Source organism: Myxocyprinus asiaticus, chromosome 33, assembly GCF_019703515.2.
Source record: "Myxocyprinus asiaticus isolate MX2 ecotype Aquarium Trade chromosome 33, UBuf_Myxa_2, whole genome shotgun sequence".
Classification (NCBI taxonomy): domain Eukaryota; kingdom Metazoa; phylum Chordata; class Actinopteri; order Cypriniformes; family Catostomidae; genus Myxocyprinus; species Myxocyprinus asiaticus.
Genome location: NC_059376.1, coordinates 31,784,350 through 31,807,005, shown reverse-complemented (window position 1 = coordinate 31,807,005; position 22,656 = coordinate 31,784,350). Strand labels below are relative to the sequence as shown.

Sequence of the window (22,656 nt, the reverse complement as noted above, 5' to 3'; positions counted from 1 at the left end):
GTTACTCTATGACGGGGAAATATGATTTTTGTTCGAAAGAACCCCCAAATGTAACTTCAACGGACCTTTGACTCTGTAGGAAAGAATGTGTCCTGAATGTGATTCCCATAATAAGCACACTGAAATGTGTCCAGCTAGTTTCATGAGTGAAACCCTCTGAAATCCTTATTTTCTCTTCCTCTCAATCATTCATTTCAGTAAGTCACCCCATCAGAGCTCTGATGACATCTAACAACACAATGTGGTCTTAGTTTTTCTCTACAACTCAACGATGTGCAAGAATGGGTGGGTTGTAATCTACGCTCCACATGCCATCAAGGGTATTAATGAAGTGTTTTTTTTTTCTTCCAAGTGCCTGTGTACACTACTGGCTTTTAGCTGCCCAGTACCTCATTGGGCTTATTCTGCTGCAATCACAGTTCATTTCCCACATAGTCATCAGGTCTGGGTTGGGCACCCTCTGCTGGCCTCTGGAGCTTGTAATCATCTGTGACTGGCTCTTCGCCCCTGACACAAATGTCAGACTGAATTGTCACTCTCTGGGTATACAGAACGTCCTGAGGCCTACTTCGGAAAGATGGCGTCAAATGCCTTACCACCGTCCACTTTCTTTGAGTATCACTCTGTTTACCCTCGGCCGGGCCATCAGAGGGGAAAGCAAAACACATTTATGGCAATTAATGTGATTAGCGTGCTAATATAATCAAAGAGTTTGTGGATACTTGGGAGCTGTCTTGGCGATTTCAAATCCTCTATCAAAAGTTATCAAAAAAATGAAATTTCTGAGATTATTTGCTTCCCCTAATGTTGTTCCAAACCTGTATGAATTTCATTCTTCTGTGGAACTCATAAGTAGACATAAGGCGAGATGTTAGGAGTAGAGGTCTGCACGGGCCATAAAATGAAGTCCGGACTTGATCCATATCCACGACCATGTGACCTGACCCGACTCGACCGGTACCGTCAGATTTTAAGTCCGAATCCCAAAATTGCTCACTCTCTTAAAATGTATTCTCCAAGCAAGTACATTTGTTGCAATAGACTGTATTTTATGTAAATATCGAAGGCAACATTTGTAACAGTAGCCTATCATAACAGTAAACATGGCAAGCCTCTCGGCACACTAGAGCAAAAGGGAAAAAAACACTGGCTTACGTTTATCAAGCGCTGAAACTTTGCTTTGTTTAGAACAATCTGGAATCATGTGTAAAAGTTTAAAAGACACAAGAAGTCCTTTTTGCAACCTGAACTTGTTCAGAGCATTAAATCTTTTTGACACATGCGCTAAAAAACCTAGATGCAGTGCAACGAATGAAATATAATTTTTTTAAGTGTTTTTTAAAGGGATATTTCTCCCAAAAATGAAAATTCTCTCATCATTTACTCACCGTCATGTCATCCCAGATGTGTTTGACTTTCGTTCTTCAGCAATGCACAAACAAAGATTTTTAGAGGAATATCTCAGCTCTGTAGGTCCATACAATGCAAGTGGATGGTGATCAGCACTTTAAAGCTCCAAAAAGCACAGACAGTCATAGTAAAAGTAATCCATATAACTCCAGTGGTTAAATGAATGTCTTCTAAAGCGATATGATCGCTTTGGGTGAGAAACAGATCAATATTTAAGTCATTTTCACTATAATTGTTTACTTCTTGTCATATTCCTGTCACTTTGTCAGGTTGGGTTTTTATCTGACGGGACTGTGACATCATCATCCCATGTTCTGTCTTGTGTTTCGTGTCCTGTCTTTGTGTTGAGCACACGGTTCGGGGTGTGAGTTACTGCCGTGCGCTCTTCAGTAGTGTCACGGTCCTGTCACTCCATCAGGTTGGGGTTTTTGTCAGACGGGACCGTGACATCATCGTTCCCTGTCTGTCTTGTGTTTCGTGTACGTTCTTTGTGTAAACACATGGGTCTGGATGTGAATTACCACCATGTGGTTTTCGATCGGTCTTGTTCGTGTCCGGAGCATGGTGTCTGGATCCTGACTTCCTGTCTGGTTTGGTTTCTGTCTGTGTCGGGATCCTGACACTCATGCTCCATGTTCTGTTTGTTTTGGTCTAATTATGTTGACGTTTTCCCTCATGTGTTTCAGGTGCCGCTGGCATGCAGAATCAGCATTTCCATGGGAAACCTGATTGTTCGTTCCGCTGTCTGACACTTATGGTCGCTCTCCAATGCGCGATGAGATGACCGAGTACACGCAGCCTCTCTCATGGTGTAAGCGCAAAGGCATGTTCATGCGAGAACAGACACAAGACAACTGGAAATCCAGCTCGGTTTATTCACAACAAAACGCAGTTCACAAGCTTAATTGGTTTTGCTTTAATTTGAACATGCCAACGCACTAACATCACGTGACAGGCTGCGTATACTTGGTCATACTCGCCGTGTACATTAATTTAACCACTGGAGTTTTATGGATTACTTTTACTGTGACTGTCTGTGCTTTTTGGAGTTTTAGAGTGCTGATGACCATTTACTTGCATTGAATGGACCTACAGAGCTGAGATATTCTTTTTAAAATCTTGTTTGCGTTCTGCTGTAGAAATTAAGTCATACTGTATGTATCTAGGGTGGCATGAGGGTGAGTAAATTATTTTTGGGTGAACTATCCCTTTAACTTGACACGGTATAAATGAAAAGAAAACAGCGAGAGGTGGCACTTTGGTCAAAGAAGTTCATCCAGTTAAAAGCGCGTTCTGTGTAATCAGCACATTTGTTCATACTTGTCTGTGAGTGAAAGTCTGTGCACGAAACAAGGTATATTGGCTATTTATTAATTCATTAATTTCAAACTTGAACCCAACCCGAAGTCATACTTGAAAAATGGACCTGAATCCGGCCCGAAACCCAACAGTTTGTCAAGTCCCATCGGGTTTCGGACCAAGTTCAGGTCAGTTTTTTAAGCATGACTTCGGGTTGGGTTCAAAACGCATTCTGGTCGGGTTGCAACCCTCTAGTTAGGTGTAAATAGTGACAGAATTCTATTTTTTGGGTGAATTATACCTTAACGTTTCTGTCTGATTTTTATGACAAACGTCTATACCGTTTGTATCTCAAAAACTTCACATTCCTTGGTTTAGATTTGTAGATGTTTTGAAAGATGTAATCGACAGCTTTGAGAACCGGTTAGGGTAGAATATTTTGGAAAGTCATGTTCTGTGCTTGGCAAATGGAGACACATTTTAACAATATTATTAAAAAGAGCTGATTTCAGAATGTTATATTTTTAAAGTGGAGAAAAATAAAATACCAAAAACAGGACAAAAAGGAGAGAAGCCAAGATACAAGAGAGCAAAATTCCACCCTGTCATGTGGAATAAACTCTGGCAGATTGCTGTGTTTGTATGGCATCCCAGAATGCAATGCTGTATTTGTAAGGTATCCCAAAATGCTATGTACTTCGCTCCATTTGCAGCCAGTCCACGCACTAAAGGCGGGCTTTACACGATTAGCAAGCTTCTCTCTGTGGACCCATAACTTAAATTTAGCCTGAAATTTGTATTACGTTTAAGAAAGCAGTGAAAGAATGATTATTTCCCCTATACATAAATACACACATTTTGGCGCATACATAATCACAGTGTTTGTTTTGAAAACTCAGATTTTCAAGACGTATTTTAGGAGCAAGCACGGGGCATATATCTCGGGTGTGATATGTGAGAATGTCTTGCCTGGTTTGGGGAGATTTTATTAACTTCTGTGTTGTGGGTACATTCTGAGATATTTTCAAGCTGTGGAATAATATAGTCGCAAGTTGACAGACATTGTGGGGTCTGATGTTCGGTAATGATTTTGTGAGACACTGTCAAAAGGCCAGAGCAAGGGCGTCTCAGCCACTGTTTCATTCCAACGTGATCTCATGAGAATTCGTATGTATTCTTACGTAAAGTTTGGCTCTAGCAAACGTATATTCTCTGTCATTTGCAGAGACACTGAAACGTACATTATTAACATATTGACAGCATCTAAACGTCATCATTTTACATATTAAAACCTATAGAAATGTACAGATGTTTACGTGTACTGTTTGAACTGATTAATATAGAATAATTCATGGAATTAATCAGTTAATTACATTTAATTTATAATCAATGAGATTAGTTAAATGACATCACATTTATTTAATGCAGTTGACATTATATTATGTAATTTTACCGGTTTCATTCAGTTCTGTGTGGTTTCTGCAGCCCTATTCAACATTTAAAAGGATTATATCACTTTAACCAAGACTAAACTTTAAAATGTTAAAATGAATAAAAACTCTGTAATCGTTTAATTATTTATTAAGCATTTAATTTTATTTTTGTTTGCCATGGGACACAAAAAGGAGTTTTCAGAATATGCGAAATAAATAAATAAATAAAGCACCATAAAACAATAATAAAATTAATCCATAAATTTGTCAGCTATAATCCAAATCTTCAGACTGCTTTCTGTGAAGAACAGACCTAAATTCAAGCCTTTTATTCAATGATCTCTGTCTCCATCTGCCGCAGCGCCGTCGTGCCCGCTGTAACCATCAACATGCATTGGTTTCGTTTTCAAAATTAACAAATTGCCGCCTCAAGTATTACGACAAGCGGTTTTACGCCAGTGATGTCGAATGCTCATTGGCTCTCAAGTGTCTTATGATTAATTTTTGTGATTAAATTGATCTGCCTGTGACGTGTTTTATATGCTTAATAAATTGTTATGGTTAGGTTTAAGAGTAGGTGTGGGATTATCGACTGTAAAATATATAAAAATTAATATATTGTAACAAAAATTATTGCAATATATATATATTTATATTGTATGCTTTAGTGTCTAAGAGGTTACAGAGGTTATCACAAGACTGACCTTAAAATGTAATGACGTTAGACATTTTTACTGATACCAGTAAATACTTTAGCTTTGACAGCCATAAAATACTAAAACTAAAATAAGAAGTAACTAAACTGAAAGTAGAAAACACTGAGAAAACTAACAGACAAAGTGTGAAAACTAACGAAAATTAAACTAAATTGAAATTTGAAAAATGGAAAAAATTTGATATAAAATAGAAATAAAATGTAAATTAAAAATCCAAAATTATAATAACCCTGCTTTAACCGCTTAACATACACACTCATTCAAACATCAACATGATCACACAGGAGGTCAACATGTTGCTACTGAATGTTCCTGTACACCGGCATCGACCCCATTCTACAGAGTTACTGACAAGCACCATCTCATCTTTGCATCAATTCAAACATGTTTGCTTTTTCCTGTGGCGCGACTGATAGCATGTTGCGTGTTCTCAACCTGCATTAAACTGGAAGTAATCGCGTTCACATAATCAATGATGTGCACGATTCAAAGATTACATTTTTACTCTACTGATGTTAGGTTTAGGGTTTGGGGGTAAACAAAATATTCCTTTTCACTGTATTACATAATTTACAACTAAAACCAACTAGCTTTACACCTCGCTTTTGCCGCCCTTCTGTGGATGATTCACATGGAAACTGGAGCTTACACAGGCCCATCCTATCAAAATAAACATTCCGCTTCAGCCACACGGGGCAGTGGTTCGAATGTTCGTAAGCACAGATCGAGTTCAGCTCAAGAACTTTTGACCTACTGTCGTTGAATTCACAGTGAGATCAGTCTGCAAACTCTGGTTTGTAGTTACTTTCAGCCTTGGGTTTTATAAGCTTTATACTTTTTCAAAACATTTGAAGTTATGGATTATAATCTCCCTTTGACTTAAAATGTTAAAATGTTTGCCATTCAAAATCTAATCGGCAACAATAACATCCTTGTGAATTGTGATTGATCTTTCTAGCATTTTTTTTTTTACATACTAAATATAGTTTTTTTTCTCTAGTATGTATTAAATTAATAACCTCTTAGTGGTCGTGCAGACTGAATGCGTTCTTAAACTAAAATAAGATAGACAGATAAAAGATAAAATAGAATGCTGGTTTCTAGAGATGCAAAGTTTTTTTTTTTTTTTTTTTTTACTTAACACAGCATATTAAAAATGTTGTGCTTGTGCAAGACATTGAAAAAACAGTAAGACGCAGCCCAATGGTCAAAGACATCCATCCAGCGCATAGAAAAAGAGCAGCATAGAAAAAAAGCGTAGATGAACGCAAAAAACACGACCCCATACACTGCAAAGAAGGTGTCATTTTGTGTGTTGAATCTCCTACCAACAGAAAAAAGATGCACTGAACGTCATGACAACGGCAAAGCAGCTCTGATGCAGAATTTCATTTACATAAAACCAAAGCCTAACACCTATGCTTACCTAAACTTTAATGATATAACTTTGCTCCCATGCAAGACCTGGTATTTACTTTTGCAAATGGAAATCCAGTTTTGTGTTGTTATCTACATATAGTATTTGTGTGATGGTGAATACAGTATGTAATTTCGCTGCCCGATGATTTTGTTTGCACATTCCTTTTCGTTTAATGTGCCATATAACTAGAATTTTGCTTGCACAAAGATACACACACTGTATAATCCAGGTCACTCAATCCATCCTGACCATGGCAGTCTAAGGTTTCACCCCGTATTAAATGGCGTGGCCTCAATAGCAAGCCCTTTGCGAGTGATTAAAGGAGGCCAGAGCCCGAATGATGTTCTGAGGGCCCATTAGAAGAATGGAAGGCTCTTTCCTTCAGTGAAACCAGAGCTGCAATAGAACCAGGGGCCTCAGTTAGAGGTCAGTGGACAAAGCTGCCATGTCAGGTTTCACTCTTTCTGACACCTCTAAGAGCTGCCACCTTGGCCCATCAGAGACCACTGATTGTTTGTTAGCATTTGGAGGTGGAGCTAAGAGATAAGTTTGTATAGGATGTATAATTTGATGAGACCATGAAAACACAAGAGAGCATATAATGTGCATATAATGTGCATTGCCATGCCTCTTACACAGATGCTCTGGAGATAAATTGCGCAGCACTGTCTGGGGATGACTTTAAGACCAGGCGTAATTGGAAGGGGTGTGGTGTAGCACTCAGCCATCTTTGGTCAATTAATTTAAGGGATTCTTTTTGATGTCCTTATGAATCTGAAGTGCTATATTTATCTTCTGATTCAAATGTTGTATGTACATTAATTGAACTAAAAGTATACAAAAGTATCTGAACACTTAAGTCACACTTAAGTATGAAAGTCATTACATCAGAATTGAATTGCATAGCACATAATCAAACCAAGTGGCTTTTGCGAAATAAAAATAAAAAAATTAATTCTGCTAGATCTTTTCTCAACTTTTCTGAGCAATTTGTGCAATTACTTTGTTAACTGGTCCCAAAGTCATTTTTGTGTATGTATAAAGTCAGTTCCTCTTAAGTTCACACAGGTATCCAAGCAGAATAACCACATGTGTAGTTTATCACATTAACTATGGACATGTTCCACTAACGGTTGACAACCAGAAAGTGTCCAAATACTTTTGTCTTTATTTTGAACAGTTATCTATTGTTTTAATTGTTTAATTAAAAACTAACAAACTTCTTATGTGAAATGTTTTGTTTGAAAAGTGTGCTGGTGCTATCATTCTTTGAAAATAAATGGGAGTTATCTAATGCAATGACATTCATATATTTTTAAGTGTCCAAATACATTCTGAGGCCACTGTATCATGTCAAGGGCTCATCTCGAAAAATTATTTCATTTCTGTAAAACATTTGCATATATATATAGTTTACTCATGACCCTTCTCGCTCTCTCCCTCAGTTTGAAGGTTGTAACAAAGCTTTCTCACGGTTGGAGAATCTGAAGATTCACTTGCGTAGTCACACAGGAGAGAAACCTTATCTGTGCCAGCACCCAGGTTGTCAGAAAGCATTCAGCAACTCCAGCGACAGAGCAAAGCATCAGCGCACACACCTGGACACTGTGAGTACACAAAAACAGCCATTTCTAACTTGTATGCCATAGCTGAAACCTGAAAGAAGTGATTCAGAAACAGTCAAGAAAACTGTATTTTGACAAAAACAATAGGTTTGACAGCGTCCTGAAGGCAGACATTAGTCATGAGCAGGCCCAGACAGATTTTTTCAGAAAATTTTTCAGATTTTCAAACATTAAATACTTTTTATGAAGAATTCTGTGGAATTGATTTAAAGGTGCTGTAAGTGATTTTTTTTTAATCAAATGACATGCAAAAAACATTCCTATAACCTGTCAGATGTCACTGAAATAGGTGCCATGAAATACCACATCCATCTCTGTTACAGCCCTAGGCTCCGTAAACAGCGGGGTAAAAGATGTCCGTGGTCAAATCCTTTGTTTAGCCAATCAGAAGACTTTCCGTCTGTCATTCATTATGTGCGTTCACAGAGCAGTGCATATATGCTTGTATAAATGCCAGTATGGTGTCTTGCTCCTGCAAAACGCACAGTGTCGGACGGCAAAATGCTCAGGGGCCCTCCATCTGCTCCAACACAACAGTATCTATTGTGTCTGTGTGTGCGCATGTCTTTGGAGTGCAAGGTTTGGAAAGAGGGGGCTTGGTTATTTGTCTAAAATCGCTTACAGCACCTTTAAGCATGGTAAAATGTGTTTAACTTTATCTTTGGCCACGTTCCCACTAATACGTTTTCGGTTGAGTACTCAGTTTTCTGTAATCTAACGTCATGGTTTTTCAAAGTACAAGGTAATAGACAACTGTGACGAGGAGGAGGTCATGGCCGGGCCGTGAAGGTGCATGTCTGGCACTGAATCAGATGATCAGCGGGAGAGCGAGATAAAAGGGAGCCGGAGACACGGGAGAGAGAGAGAGACGCACGCGGCCACGCTGCATGTGCGTGTGTTTGTTTATCTTTGTTTTGTTTAATTTCTCATTAAACTTTATGTTGACTGTTCAGCCGGTTCCCGCCTCCTCCTTGCCCATCCCTTAACTGTTACAGTGGTGCCGAAACCCGGGAGGAGGAGGGATGCGCTGTCGCGGAGTCCTCGCCGCTGCCATCCTCCAGGCGAGCAGTGCAGCCATCTGCCTGGGGATGGAGGGGTCGCTGCCGGCCACCGAAAGCCAGAGGAACCGCTGCCGTCCACCGAGAAGGGGAAGAGAGGTTCCATCTGCCAGGGTTTGGAGGGCTCGCTGCCGTCTGCCGAGGGGAGGAGCGAGATGTCTTCCGCCAGAGGGCGAAGGAGCGGTTGGGGACCAGGCGACAGCGTGTCCAGGGACCGGCGAGCAAGTTTTTCTCTCTCTCTCTCTCTCTCTCTCTCTCTCTCTCTCTCTCTCTGTGTCTCCTGCTCGCAATTTCCCTCTCTCCACACCTCCTCCTCATCACAACAACATTTTCAAAACACTCTGTTGAGGAAAGCGCAATTCAAGTCTGGATAAGAGGCGTAAATGAAGCAAAATCGTGTGTTTTCAACGAAAATGGATTAGTGTGGACATGGTCTTTATGAATCACGCATATTGCAATTCTGGTGAAATCTGTGGAGCTTTTTGCAGAGCCCAGATTAACCTCTTGGTTCATATGGACATTACAGTCAGACTCAAAATGTAACGTTTGGTACCTTTATTTGACCCAGTCTTTGAAAAAACTCATGGAAGGTCGCAATAAACATCTCTCTATGGGTTGATGAGGGGAAACCCTGTTATATCACACGTCATTTAACACTGTGCTTCGTTTGTGATAGCAACGACACATGACAGAGAAAGAGAGAGGGGTAGAAAAGAAAAAGAAACAGACAGAGATGTAGACACGTCTTGGTTGTGTCCCATTCCCACAATGCGAGGAAAAATAAAAGTGAAGAAAAGCTTGATTTAGTCATTCCTCACTCTCCGGTTCTGGCAAAACCCTGCGCTACATCACATCACAGTAAAGCTACCGCGCTGCGCTGTGCTACCGCCACACTGCCACGGCCAATTATCCCTTTGACTCCAGATGCCCAGTGCTGCACATTAGCACGCCTATGCGCCCTCCCAGCCTCCCCACACGCCTCATATAAATCGAAAAAATCACTCCGACTGTAATGATATTTATTCTTGACAGAGCCTTTTCTTTTTCACTTTCTCGTTTTCTGTTTTCAGTACGTTTAGACGGCAGGGGGATTATATGGCACTGCACAGTGAAAACAAATAAATGCGTAGAGACTAGGTGCCCTGTGAGCAGAACAGCGTTATTTAGAAAATGAGGAAAGGTAGGAAAAGAGAGCTAATAAAGGAAGCCTATCCACTTTCACTTTAATGACTGCCTCTGTTTTTGAAAAAAGAGAAATGTAAAATACATGGGAGAAAATTAACTCTGCATGTTCTGGACCGAGAGTAAAGTTTACCAGAGAGAATCATGAGTTACACTGATATACACCACTAGTCAAAAATTTGGATACATCTACTAATTCTTTGTTATTACTTTTTTCTACACTTTAGAAAGACTGAAGTCAATACTAGTCTGATCGACCAAACTGGGTTTTAGAATGGCCGATGCCAATAACTAGAGAGCAGGGTAGCAGATAGGCCAATATATACAGTATACAGTATATACTGTGTGTGTGTGTGTGTGTGTGTGTGTATATATATATATATATATATATATATATATATATATATATATATATATATATAATGACATATACATAAAATTTACACAGTAAAAGTTTTTTGTTTTTTGTATTACACAGTAATCCAGTAACCACAGATGGTATGTGCGAAATCACATGTTCTCACAAAAAGACAGATCAAACTTACTGTACAGTGCGCAGTGACTTTGACATTAATAGGGACCAATTAGATGTAGTGCACTTGAATTTAAAGTTGCTCTCTCGTGCGGATCTCCTGCCTGCTTCCAGTGTACACTGCTGGGATCACCACCTGCTTTTATCATGGACTGACCATCACACAACATTTGTAAATCAGAGGTACACAGTTTTGATTCAGGCAGAGACAATGCATGCTTTACATCAAGAAATCACTGGATGTGCACAAGTTTTTTAAGGTTTATAAATTAAATCTTTGAAAGATATTCAATCTAAATATTTGGAGATGGTTAAGTTCTAGTACTATTTGCCTTTTTATCATTAGACAAGACAGTTAAAAGTTACAGAGAGCTGTTGAGGAGAGAGAGGGACTTTAAACATAATGTGCATCTGCTCATGCATCGTCTTAGCCTGAGGTACTGTTTAAATGGCACGCTGTTGCACACCGGTCTATTATTGTGGGAACACAATGGTATGTAAAAACGAACAAATTGTCATTGGTCATTTACATGACTCAGATGGCTCCTTCACATGCAAATGGACAATTTTCAGCACTGTTGTAGCTTGAGAAATTAATCTGTCAAACAGGACAATTTATCGGGCGATGCAGAGAATTTAAAAATAATAAATATCGGGTGACATATTGGCACTCGACCACTAATCAAATCTATGAAATAATACAAATAGAAGTATGGGAATTATGTAGTGACTAAAAATGTTAAACAAATTAAAACTTATCTTTTATTTTTGAGTCAACCTTTTCTAGACTATAGCTCTGGACATTCTTGGCATTCTCTTAACCAACTTCATGATATGCCACTTGGGATGCTTTTTAAACAGCATTGAAGTAGATCACATGAATGCTGGATACTTGTTGGCTGTTTCCTTTACTATCTGCTCCAACTCATCCACTTATTTTTTTATTTTGTTTTTACTAAATTTTCAGGTTTGTGAGGAAATTCTTATGTAGGCACTATTTTTAGGCTATTTATCTACAGAACTAATTTCATGCACTAAAAATGAGCCTTAAGATCAAAATGTTTGAATGATTGTGAGAGTTTTTTTTGTTGTTGTTGCCTGTAAACCAGTATAAATTATTATATGTATGCTTGTGTGATATTTACTGGAAAATCTCTATTCTTCTTTTCTCTTCCTGTGTTCTCAGCTGAAAGGTAGGGTACTGTTTTCTATTGACACTCAATTTAAAAATGTAAATTTAAATTAAGCCTTATTGCTGGCTGATTCAATTTTTGTTTGTTGTTTTATTTAGTAATATATTTATTTTGGAATTTAAAAGTGAAGTGTATAATTTCTGCAGCACAAGCAAAACCAAGCGGAATTTCTAAAGCAATGACAAACAGGTTAACAAACACCATTGGTCAGCCAAACAGATATCCCCACCCCAAACCAACACCATTGGTTGAGCCAATGTTGCTGTGTTGGGCTGGTCAGAATCCTCAAACAAACCGAAAAATGTTTTGATACTGTATCGCCACAAAGTCTCAGTTTCTCAGAAATGAATCTTAAGGCCCTAGCACACTCATGGTGAGTTGTTTCTCCGTTCTTCGCTCAGAGCCAAAAAGTTTGAAACAGCTGAGCAACGACATACTGTTTGCGAACTTTCAGACACCGGCCACACAACTGTGGGAGATGTTTAGAGGTACATTTAAATATGAGGTCGCTCAAGACTATATGTAAAACATCAACAAATATGACATTAAAATGTGTTATCAATTCATACAAGATCAGTAAAAGAAGCTGTTTTAACTACTGGATGTTGATTTAAAGTAAAATACATGCAGTAGATAATATGTAATTTGTAATGTTTACCTTGTGCTTTCATGGCGCTAATGCGCTAACACGCTAAATTCTGCCATAATATGTGCTGATATACTGTATAATAATGCTGCTGATATTACTGCAAATATGGGTGTGTAAAATAGTGTTAATGGGCAGAATACAGACAAAAGAATAATTATAGGCAAATCTTACTTTGGGCAGATGTGTGAATGGTTTTCGGCTGCAGTTGGCACATGAGTGAATAGGTCCATTAGAGTATTTGAGTTGATTTGATTTCTTTTTTTGACTAATTAAACAATAAAATCATGACATGTTCTTGGAAAATGTCTCTACATGAACAATCTTACAGATCTATATAAGTTTGCTACAACTCGCTGATAACTCTGCACGCCGGTGTGGTCATGTTGATCTTAACTGACCGAACAGGAATAAACTGTCTGCTTCAAGGTAGGTGGAACTCCAGGTCACACGTACCGATGACATGGACCAATGGAAGTAAAAATGTGTTTTGCAGCCGGTAGGAAGTTTTCCTGAAAGTTCGCCCTGGCGAGCTGTTATGAACCACCGGCATGAACTCAAAAACACCTTCTTTTTGGCCAAATTTTGTTCTAAATGACCCGTTCGCACACAGTTTGCGTGATGCAAATTTCGTCATCAGCACAGTCCGCGCGGACTGACTAAGCACAGCCCCAATTCTCTCAACAGGGCGGACACAGTCCTCATCTGTGAGCACCATCTGTGCATGCGCCTGCCATTGAGTGTACTAAAAGTTTGTCGCAAAGCAGATGTAGTGAGTATGCATCGAACGCATTTATATTTGCTCGTGGTCAGAAGAGTATACTTTGAAAAGCAATGCGGTCGACCAAGTGCAAGCCGATCTGGAACGCACAAAAACAAAGTATACCCAAACTTTAAGAATAGCTTACGTATAGTTGTCTCTGTACATTAAGCTGGGATAAAAGAAAGTATTTTAACTTTAAATCACACACTTCACCTTTAATTCATTTGACTTGAACATAGACATTTATTTTTCAAAATAAAACATTTGTTTGGAAGTTCAAAATTGCTCATGTCTACATTGTCATGAATTTTTGGTTTCCATGTCTGTTTCTAAAATATTTTCACTTTAATTACTTATTTCTTAAAATGATCATAACACCTAAATTATAATTGCTTCATTCAGTGATTAATTTTGTGACACTGTTTTTTTCATGTCCTCTTTGTGGTTGAACTGCATATAATTATGATTCCTAGACACATTGTGCATTTCCTGTTTCAGAAACCATATGCGTGTCAAATCCCAGGCTGCACTAAACGCTACACAGACCCAAGTTCTCTTCGCAAACACGTGAAGATCCACTCTGTCAAAGAGCAGCAGGTGCGTAGGAAGGTAAGAATGACAGAACATCTCAATGAGTGAAAGAAAAATGTAATCTATACAAATCAGCACATCAGGGTGCAATTAGCTCTTTTGTCAAAGCAGGCTTTGTCATTGACCTTGAGAAACACATATCTAGTGGATATTTTTCATGGTCAATTGTGTCTTTTTCACGGCTTGGTGCAGTTGGTTCTACTTAGGTTTGTCTTTGAAAATCATTTCCCCAACAATAGATCAATTCTGACCACATTTCAGCATCTACATGGTGAGGAGTGCATTCCTCATTAAAGTGGGTAATTATAAGCAGAATGGCCTCATTGTTGCATTGGTCTTAACAACAGCTGACTGATGCGTTCTTCTTGCTTGCAGTTGTAAGCGGAAACACATGTGAGCGTGTACCATAGTTAATAAGCTGTGCAGTTATACCCCTGTGGCCAGATGTTGTGGGCCGATGTCAAACAAACACTCCCACTCCATCTATTGCAAAAGAGGCCTGTTATAGCATGCTGTGGCAAAAACACTAAACATCCATTACGTTTGACGAATAGCTGAGAGTACAAAGATTTCAACTGGAAGACATTAGTTTTTCTGCATTCATGATATAATGTTCATTACATAAATTAAATTAATAAAAATGCATTTGTTATATTTCTAATTTTCAAATTTGTGATGAAGGCAATATAGAGAGTGTATTTGTTTTAAAATTATATTTAATTTACATAACTATTAATAACATAAATAACATTATAACAGTTTAGATAGATAGATAGACAGACTAGATAGATAGGTGATTGATTGATTGATAATAATAGCACTCTTGCTCATGTGGTATGCTTAAGTAATGCTTTCAAGTTGCATGTCATGGCTCATTTCAGCTATTGTTTTTTGGAATGAATCATCTTCAAATTCAGTCCACAAAAATTTCCAGTTAAACACAATTCCATGCTACAATCTGAGCTTTCAAAGTCAGTCTAAAATTCCTGAACACATATGGCCCCTCAAACTTTAAACAAATGATGCATATGATGCATGATTATTTTTTAGGTATTTTGATGCCTAATGAAGGGAACAATCAGTCCTGCATGCAACTTTTGATTGTTCACCAACAAATGAGACATCTTCACCCCTTAGCAGCCAATTTCGGGGCATCCCAACCTGTAAGCAGAACGATGGATGTGTGAATGGGTTATCCTCTTCGCCTTGTCCCCTTATGTTTCCAATCAAAGGTTCCTGTTTGTGACAAAGAATCGTTCTTCGCTAAGCTTGTCATTTCCTATGATGGGCAGTGGGGGATGTCACCACTGACTGATGTGTTTTTTTATTAAAGACTTTTGTTTGGGTCCAATCCAGTTTACACAAGTGTTTCTCTGTTCATTCTCTGTCCTCATTTCTTCTGTCACGCCATCCCATTCTGGTAAAGACGTCACCATACTTCAACACCTTGCACAGAGAGGCCATTAAAGTCTTTAGTAACATTTTGTTTAGTTTGTAATGTGAATTCCTCCATTAAAAAAAAAAAAAAAAATCTGTTTTGAGATCAGTTACTGTACTTTGTTTTGTGACAATGGAATAAGAATGGTTGTAAGTTAAAATAAAAAATGTGTATATTAAGTTAATACAATGTTTTGATATTCCCATCCATAAAACTTTCGCTTTTCTTTCCTTGTGATTGACAGCTGAGGGTGTGCCCCCATTTAGAGCCGGATGCTCTAAGCGAATGTTTATCGGTCCAGCATCTGCATGGCCCCGCCCCTTCCCAGCACTCTCTGAATGGGAAAGAAGGACACTCTCCAGCACTTGGCCAGGAGATGTTCACAGGTACAGCTCAATTTATCCTTAATATACTGTACACTGACCCATGTCAAATTTAACTGGTGAGATTAACTGATGGTTTCCAAACCTTCACTTAAATTGAAGGGAGAAATGATTGTATATCTTGGTCTGTAGCATACATTACTGCTTGTTTTTGTAGGAGCATATGTTCGGTCTAATTTATGTATCCTGGGATCTTTTGTGAAGATGGGTAGAGGTTTGTTCACTCCACCCTACAATGTACCAAACCCCAGATGTGTTCAAATCTGTCACTTGCTGAACCTTTTATGTGATCCAAAACCAATAAGCTAAGATTAAACAGCTCAAATGGACATGACAGAATAAAGGGAATTGTAATGTTATGAAGACCATATGCTATGATAATACCGCAAACATATACAATGCACAATCTGTGTTAGATGTGAATTTCCCCATGCTACTTCCAATGTTATGCAATCCACGCTAAATCAGTACTGGAGGAGATTTACCTTAAAATAATCATCTATGACTCATGACTTTTTGATTCAAACAGAGCGAGGTCAAAGTTCAAAGCTTTGCATGTTTTGCATTGTGTTTGTTTTGCATTAGTTAAACCACAGTAGTTATGTCCCTCCTTGTATTTTGGAAGTCATTTTTCATTTCTTAGGCTCGTTCTCGTCTAAGCATTGTATACACACCACATGGCCAAAAGTATGTGGACACCCGGCTGAACACTTTTGGGATACGGACTGCAAAGATGAAGGATGTTATAGCAGCAAAGAGAGGACCAACTCTTCTAATAATGGTCATGGTTTCTTGTATACCAATTTCAATACAAGTTAAGCTCAGTCGACAGCATTTGTGGCATAGTGTTAATTACTGCAAAAAACAATTTTGACTTCCTTTTCTTTATCTCTTCAACTCTGTGGACCGCTGACGTGTAGTAAAAGGGGGCGCTTTATGGAAAAAAAAGTTTACGCTTAAAATATTCAAGTTCCCATATACATACAGTAAATCAGGCATATGGAGTATTGTTTAAAAGCTTAGACTCTGAACTTTTCATATATCACTTCTGCATTTATGTTACATAAAATAACAAAACAAGGCCTGAAAACTTCTGCATCGCAAATAAGCGCCACCTAGTGGTAATGTGATGAATATAAAAGTCTTTAAAATAGCACTCAGACAAATCATATATCAAATGAAAGCTCTCATTGTCAGGAATGCGACTGTATGGTTTATTTTGTTGCCCTAATACAAAAGTTTAAAAAAAAACTGTACAAACGTCTCTTTTATGCACTGATCACTGCTGCTGTAAGCCACAAATAGCTAAATTCTTTCTAAAAAATGAGCCATTTTTTACCTGTCTGTGAGCTTGCTTGTGTTAATAATCCACATCTGAGATGTCAAGAACAAATTTGGGGTCAAGCAGGAAAAGCATGCTAAATAAACCATTAAAATATATATAAATATATGTTATCGACTATTGATGATAAAATGTTATACATCATCGCAAAGGAGAGGATCTCAGCTTTTTAATGACATCTAGATTGAGCTGCTAGGTGTTGCATGAACTGAAAATTAGACTGAATGTCTATAGATGAGCACATCTGTGAGGGCTAAAATGCATTACAGCACCACCTACATTTCAGATCTGCAAATTGTGACGGAAGGTGATCAAGGAAAAAAAAAAATTCTAGTACCTGCAGTCTAGTGGTATAAAATACCAAGACTTTTTGGAGGGGGTTAGTGAACAGAGCCATATATATATATATATATATATACACACACACTACCGGTCAAAAGTTTTGAAACACTTATTCTTTATTATAATTTTTTTTCACATTTTAGAATAATAGTAAAGTCATTAAAACTATGGAATAACATAAATGGAACTATGGGAATTATGTTGTGACTAAACAAAATCCAAAATAAATCAAAACTGTGTTATATTTTAGCATCTTCAAAGTAGTCACCCTTTGCCTAGAATTTGCAGACATGTACTCTTGACATTTTCTCAACCAACTTCTTGAGGTATCACCCTGGGATGGTTTTTAAACAGTATTGAAGGAGTTCCCATCTATGTTGGGCACTTATTGGTTGCTTTTCTTTATTATTTGGTCCAAGTCATCAATTTCAAAAACTTTTTTTTTTATTTTATTAAATTTTAGTTTTATAATGAAATAAATTCATATGGTGACACAATTATATTTTTGTCTACAAAACTAATTTCAAACATTTAAGCATACGCCTTCAGATCAAAAGATTTTTAAGATCATGAGAAATATTTCAGTCAAGTGTTTCAAAACTTTTGACATATACATACACACACTATGGTCAAAAGTTTTGAAACACTTGACTGAACCAAATAATAAAGAAAAGCAGCCAATAAATGCCCAACATAGATGGGAACTCCTTCAATACTGTTTAAAAAGCAGCCCAGGGTGATACCTCAAGAAGTTGGTTGAGAAAATGTCAAGAGTACATTTCTGCAAATTCTAGGTAAAGGGTGACTACTTTGAAGATGCTAAAATATAACACAGTTTTGATTTACTCTGGATTTTGTTTAGTCACAACATAATTCCCACAGTTCCATTTATGTTATTCCATAGTTTTGATGACTTTACTATTATTCTAAAATGTGAAGAAGAAAAAAAAAATGTAATAAAGAATGAGTATGAGAATGATATACAGTATATTTAATTCTATTCATCATAAGAGTGTAAACATATCTAAAATTATTTATGAATAATTGAAGTCCTTTTTTATGTTTTTTTTATTATTATTTTATTTTATTTTTTCTGAAAAAATGCTACCAATTTTTGGCAATTAGTCCACAGTATGTGTGAATGTTGAGTTTTTAAATTTGAGTGTGAAAAATTGCAGGCAGCAGCCCAAAAATGCCCCAGAGTTGAAGAGGTTAACAAAAAACCAAAAATCAAGGTTACAGTGAGGCACTTACAATAGAAGTGAATGGGGCCAAATTTTGGAAGTTTAAAGGCAGATATGTAAAGCTTATAATTTTATAAATGCACTTAAATTAATTCTTCTGTTAAAACTAGTGTATTAGTTGAGCTAAAATTTTATTTAAATGGTCATTTTTATGGTTGTTTTAGGGTTTACGGCATTACGTCATCATGGCAACGAAGTTGTAAAATTAAATTTAACTTTATACAGAAAAGGTCAGTAAGCAATTTTATCACACTAAAATCGTGCATGCAATGTATGCATATTTTTTATGTCTTGTGGCTATACTTTTTAAATAATAAATATTTTAATGTTTACAGATTTGCCCCATTCACTTCCATTGTAAGTGTCTCATTTTAATCCAGCTTTTTGCTTTTTTTAAAAAAGGAGGGATGATTCGAAAGTAATTTTTGTGGTAATCAATATTATGCTACAAATGCTGTTGATTGAGCTTAACTTGTGTTGAACTCGTAATATTCCTTTAAATGTTCAGCAAGCACATATGGGTGTGGTATTCAGGTGTCCACATACTTTTGGCCATATAGTGCATTTGAAAATCAGTAGTTTTCATTAAGATTTCAAGAAAAGCTGATACTTGCATAGTTTAGAGTAGAGATTCACACCAAAATACAAGTAGAAAAAAGTACAACAGAACAGACGTCTGTGTGAGAGTAATGTGAAGGACAATTGCAAAACTCCCAGCTATCAAAGCAGCCCTGTACAAAACACACTTTGCACTGCAAAATCTTTAGTCGCCTCTGACACCCCGTGTGCCAGGGAAAAATAGAAGTCCTGGCTTAAATAGTTTCTCATTCCCTCAGCTCAAAGAGGATAAGTTGTTGCTTCAGTGTGCTTCAAATGTCTTTTGCCTGAAGGACCTGTTATTTGGCTGTTTTTTCTTGTTTAAAGGAGAAGTTGTGGTTGCATCGGGCCAAGATGCCAGCATTTAATGCTATTTATCATTTTGCTTTGCTTTGTGGTCAGTAGAAGCATGTATATGCTGTAGGCCTGTGATGACTTGTGTCTTTGTGTATGTACGTGTTTAGAAGACATGTTTGGTGTCTGGCTGCTCGAAAATATGCTAATAATATGTTAATTGCACAATGGTGATTGGAGGAAGATTTGCTTTTTAACTTTAGCATGTTTCCAGATTTCTATACTTTTTGCATCCTGTAGTAGTTTTCTTCATTTGCATTCTTGTTCCAGAAGCTGTGGCAAAAAAAATTCCAAGAGGGAAGTCGGATGGATGGATGGATGAATCGATTGGTTGATTTAAGTTGTAGAGATTTAAATTATATACATAATCAATTAAATGCCAAATTAAGCATTTAAAGTCCTTATTTCATTACTTTCAGCTTAAGAAACAGTCACAATTAGGTACGAGCAAGAGTGCTGTTGTACTGAAAATCAACACGGCTGGTATTTGGCATAGGAACAAGGCTGCAGGCATTTTATACAACAGTTTTATAAAAGTTAATATTGAGTAACTGGCATTTCAGACATAATATGGGCAATTATTTTGTAAATTTTTACTCCATCAACGAGAACATATCCAAAGGAAGCCAAAGCAGGATCAACAGATCCTCATGGATCAACAGATCTTCACATACCCCCTCCACCATCCAGAGTCCGTTCCCTCCCCTCCCTCCAGCAGATAACAACTAAAGCAATCATGGCCATTACTTGTTGAATGCTTCCCAGTCTGGTAGCAGATGTTAGGGCTAAAGGGGAAAGCATTTAAGGACTCTGATTGATGATTTCGGGTAATGAATCAAGTTTGTAACCAGTTCAGAAAGCTGTCAGATAGTCCCCGCTTCCACTGTAAAGCATCTAGAGGGGAACACAAAGAGTACGAGCGCTGGGACAAGCCACTGCAGGACTGTCAGTGCATGGCCGTCCCCCCAGAGGCCTTCTGGAAAAACATTCACTGGGCATATTCAGAGGTGCACATTATCAGAGGGAGCAACCGGGAACAGTGTCTGCCTGTCAGTCTCTTTGACTGCACAAGAAGCTCTTTACATTATGAGCAACTAAAATTTTCTGGATTAGTTTTTGTACAGTAATAAGATTTATGGTAGGATGACATTTGGATCAGTTAGAACTCTGATGTACACTGTTATTTCCATTACAAGCTGTGGATGGAGTTGATGTGTCTGCCGTTTTTATGCTTCAAGGTTCTGTACATGCTCCATTCATTCAAGACCCCATAAAATCTCTCTTTTCTTGTCATGTGTTGGCGTATTTTCTATTGAGACAAGAAGTTTGGGTGGGACAAATTGAAGGAATCATTGTTATTTTTAAAGCCAATTGGCTTTATTTACGTCATGGCCATGAATCATGATTTGCTTCTTACTAGTCGTTGGCAGGGATGAGAGGGAGAGACATTCTCATTCTAGAGAGTATTTGATTGGACAAAAATCTGTGTAGTGCAGGATGAGCATCAATATTTTGTTCCATTTTCCCACAAGCGGGAAACTGTACGTTTTAAAAGTGTATATCTGCTAAAGGTTGCTTTTGTCAACTTTTTAAGAGTACCCTAGCATTTATATGGCTTCAAAGCTAATCAACATGCTCTAAAGCCACAAAACTCCTGTTTTCATTTCAACAGCTATTTTAATACAAGTAGTTTAAAGTAGTTCTGTCTTAACCTATTAGCTCTGTCGTTCTGTAGTCCAAATCAACTGCGCTGTCAAAGATGTTATGCTAAAAACCCCAACAGTCAATCAAAGCCACTCAGCACGGCAACACAAACGATGTAAAGTAAATTGTAACAGCACCGAACAGGAAAATTGTATTAAATCCAAAGAGTCTTGCTTGAATCTGTGTTGTCATAACAAGCACTTGTTGCCATCAAGAGCTATTTTGTGGAGATTTAATTTGGACAATGTGCAGTTCGCAAGGAGTCCTTGAGGTTGATCAGGCATGTTTTGTACATTAGTTTTGTTTGTCTTCCAGGCCTTTACACTGGCTCCGGCATGACACACAATGTAGCCCCACTTGAGTTGCTCTCTCCGGGACCTGACCTGCCCCCCAGGCAGCCCCACCTGGACCACGACATCGGCAGCTCCCACCATCTCTCCCCGCTATCTGGCCTGGAGAACAGCAGGGAAGGGTGCGTACCTGATCCACCAAATGTCACGTTTACTCCCACTCATTCTGACATACTTGTAAAGTGGATTAGATCAATTTAGATAACTACAGATAGAGGTATCACTAGTTATGGTTATACACATTTGCTTTGTTTTAAAACTTAATTAGCTGCCTCTGTAGGCAGCATTTTCAGGTGCACTCTCAACGTGAAGCCTAATTTAAAAGGTAGGCAGCATGATTATGTTACCCCTTAAGATACCCCCTTTTTTTGCAGAACTCTAAGACAGCATCACGTATATCCTTTATGGTGAAGGCTGTCCCTTTATGTATGGCAAAGAGCCTTGTGAAAAAAAATACATGCTAGACAAAACATTGACATCACCTGTTAGAGATATCACTGTAGTCATTGGCCAAGTTCACACTAATCGGTTGAAAACGCACCCACACCAGAATGGCATTTTCCTTTACTGAAAATAAAGATATAGCTCTCTAGCACTAGTAACTATTTCCCATGAGACACAAGGGGGTTTTCTTAATTTGCTTACTGGTCTAGAAAGATGAAACCTCCATGGGTCCATTGCAAATCCACCCCTGCAATCTCTATAAAATAATTTTTATCTGGGATCCTTTTCAAGTAAATACACACGACTGTGACTGGTCCATCCTAAACCAGCGCTGAAAAAAGAAACAGGTACCATGTAACAACATTGAATGTGTGCTACTTTAGCCATGGTCTGGACAATAATTTACACCTGATTAATGATAGTGAGAAACTTTAAAAGCCTATGAATTATAAACACACAGTAAGGAACAGTTCAAACTGAACACGCTCTTGCACTACAAAGCTAAATGCAGCACAATGTCAAGACACGTTTTTCAAAGTTGAAGTTCTTTTTAACTTGACATGGCATATAAAAACAAAGCACTCCTGAGT

At 37.9% G+C, this 22,656-nt stretch overlaps 1 protein-coding gene across 1 annotated transcript in view; it reads left to right on the top strand.

The window, feature by feature from the left end:
* LOC127424504 (zinc finger protein GLIS1-like) overlaps positions 1 to 22,656 on the top strand; it is a 115,761-nt gene that overhangs the window by 73,379 nt on the left and 19,726 nt on the right. The window contains exons 5-8 of the mRNA XM_051669789.1: positions 7,724 to 7,885; positions 13,776 to 13,886; positions 15,551 to 15,692; positions 21,588 to 21,744. Of these exons, the coding sequence (XP_051525749.1) occupies positions 7,724 to 7,885; positions 13,776 to 13,886; positions 15,551 to 15,692; positions 21,588 to 21,744 (572 nt within the window). The remainder of the gene's footprint in view (positions 1 to 7,723; positions 7,886 to 13,775; positions 13,887 to 15,550; positions 15,693 to 21,587; positions 21,745 to 22,656) is intronic.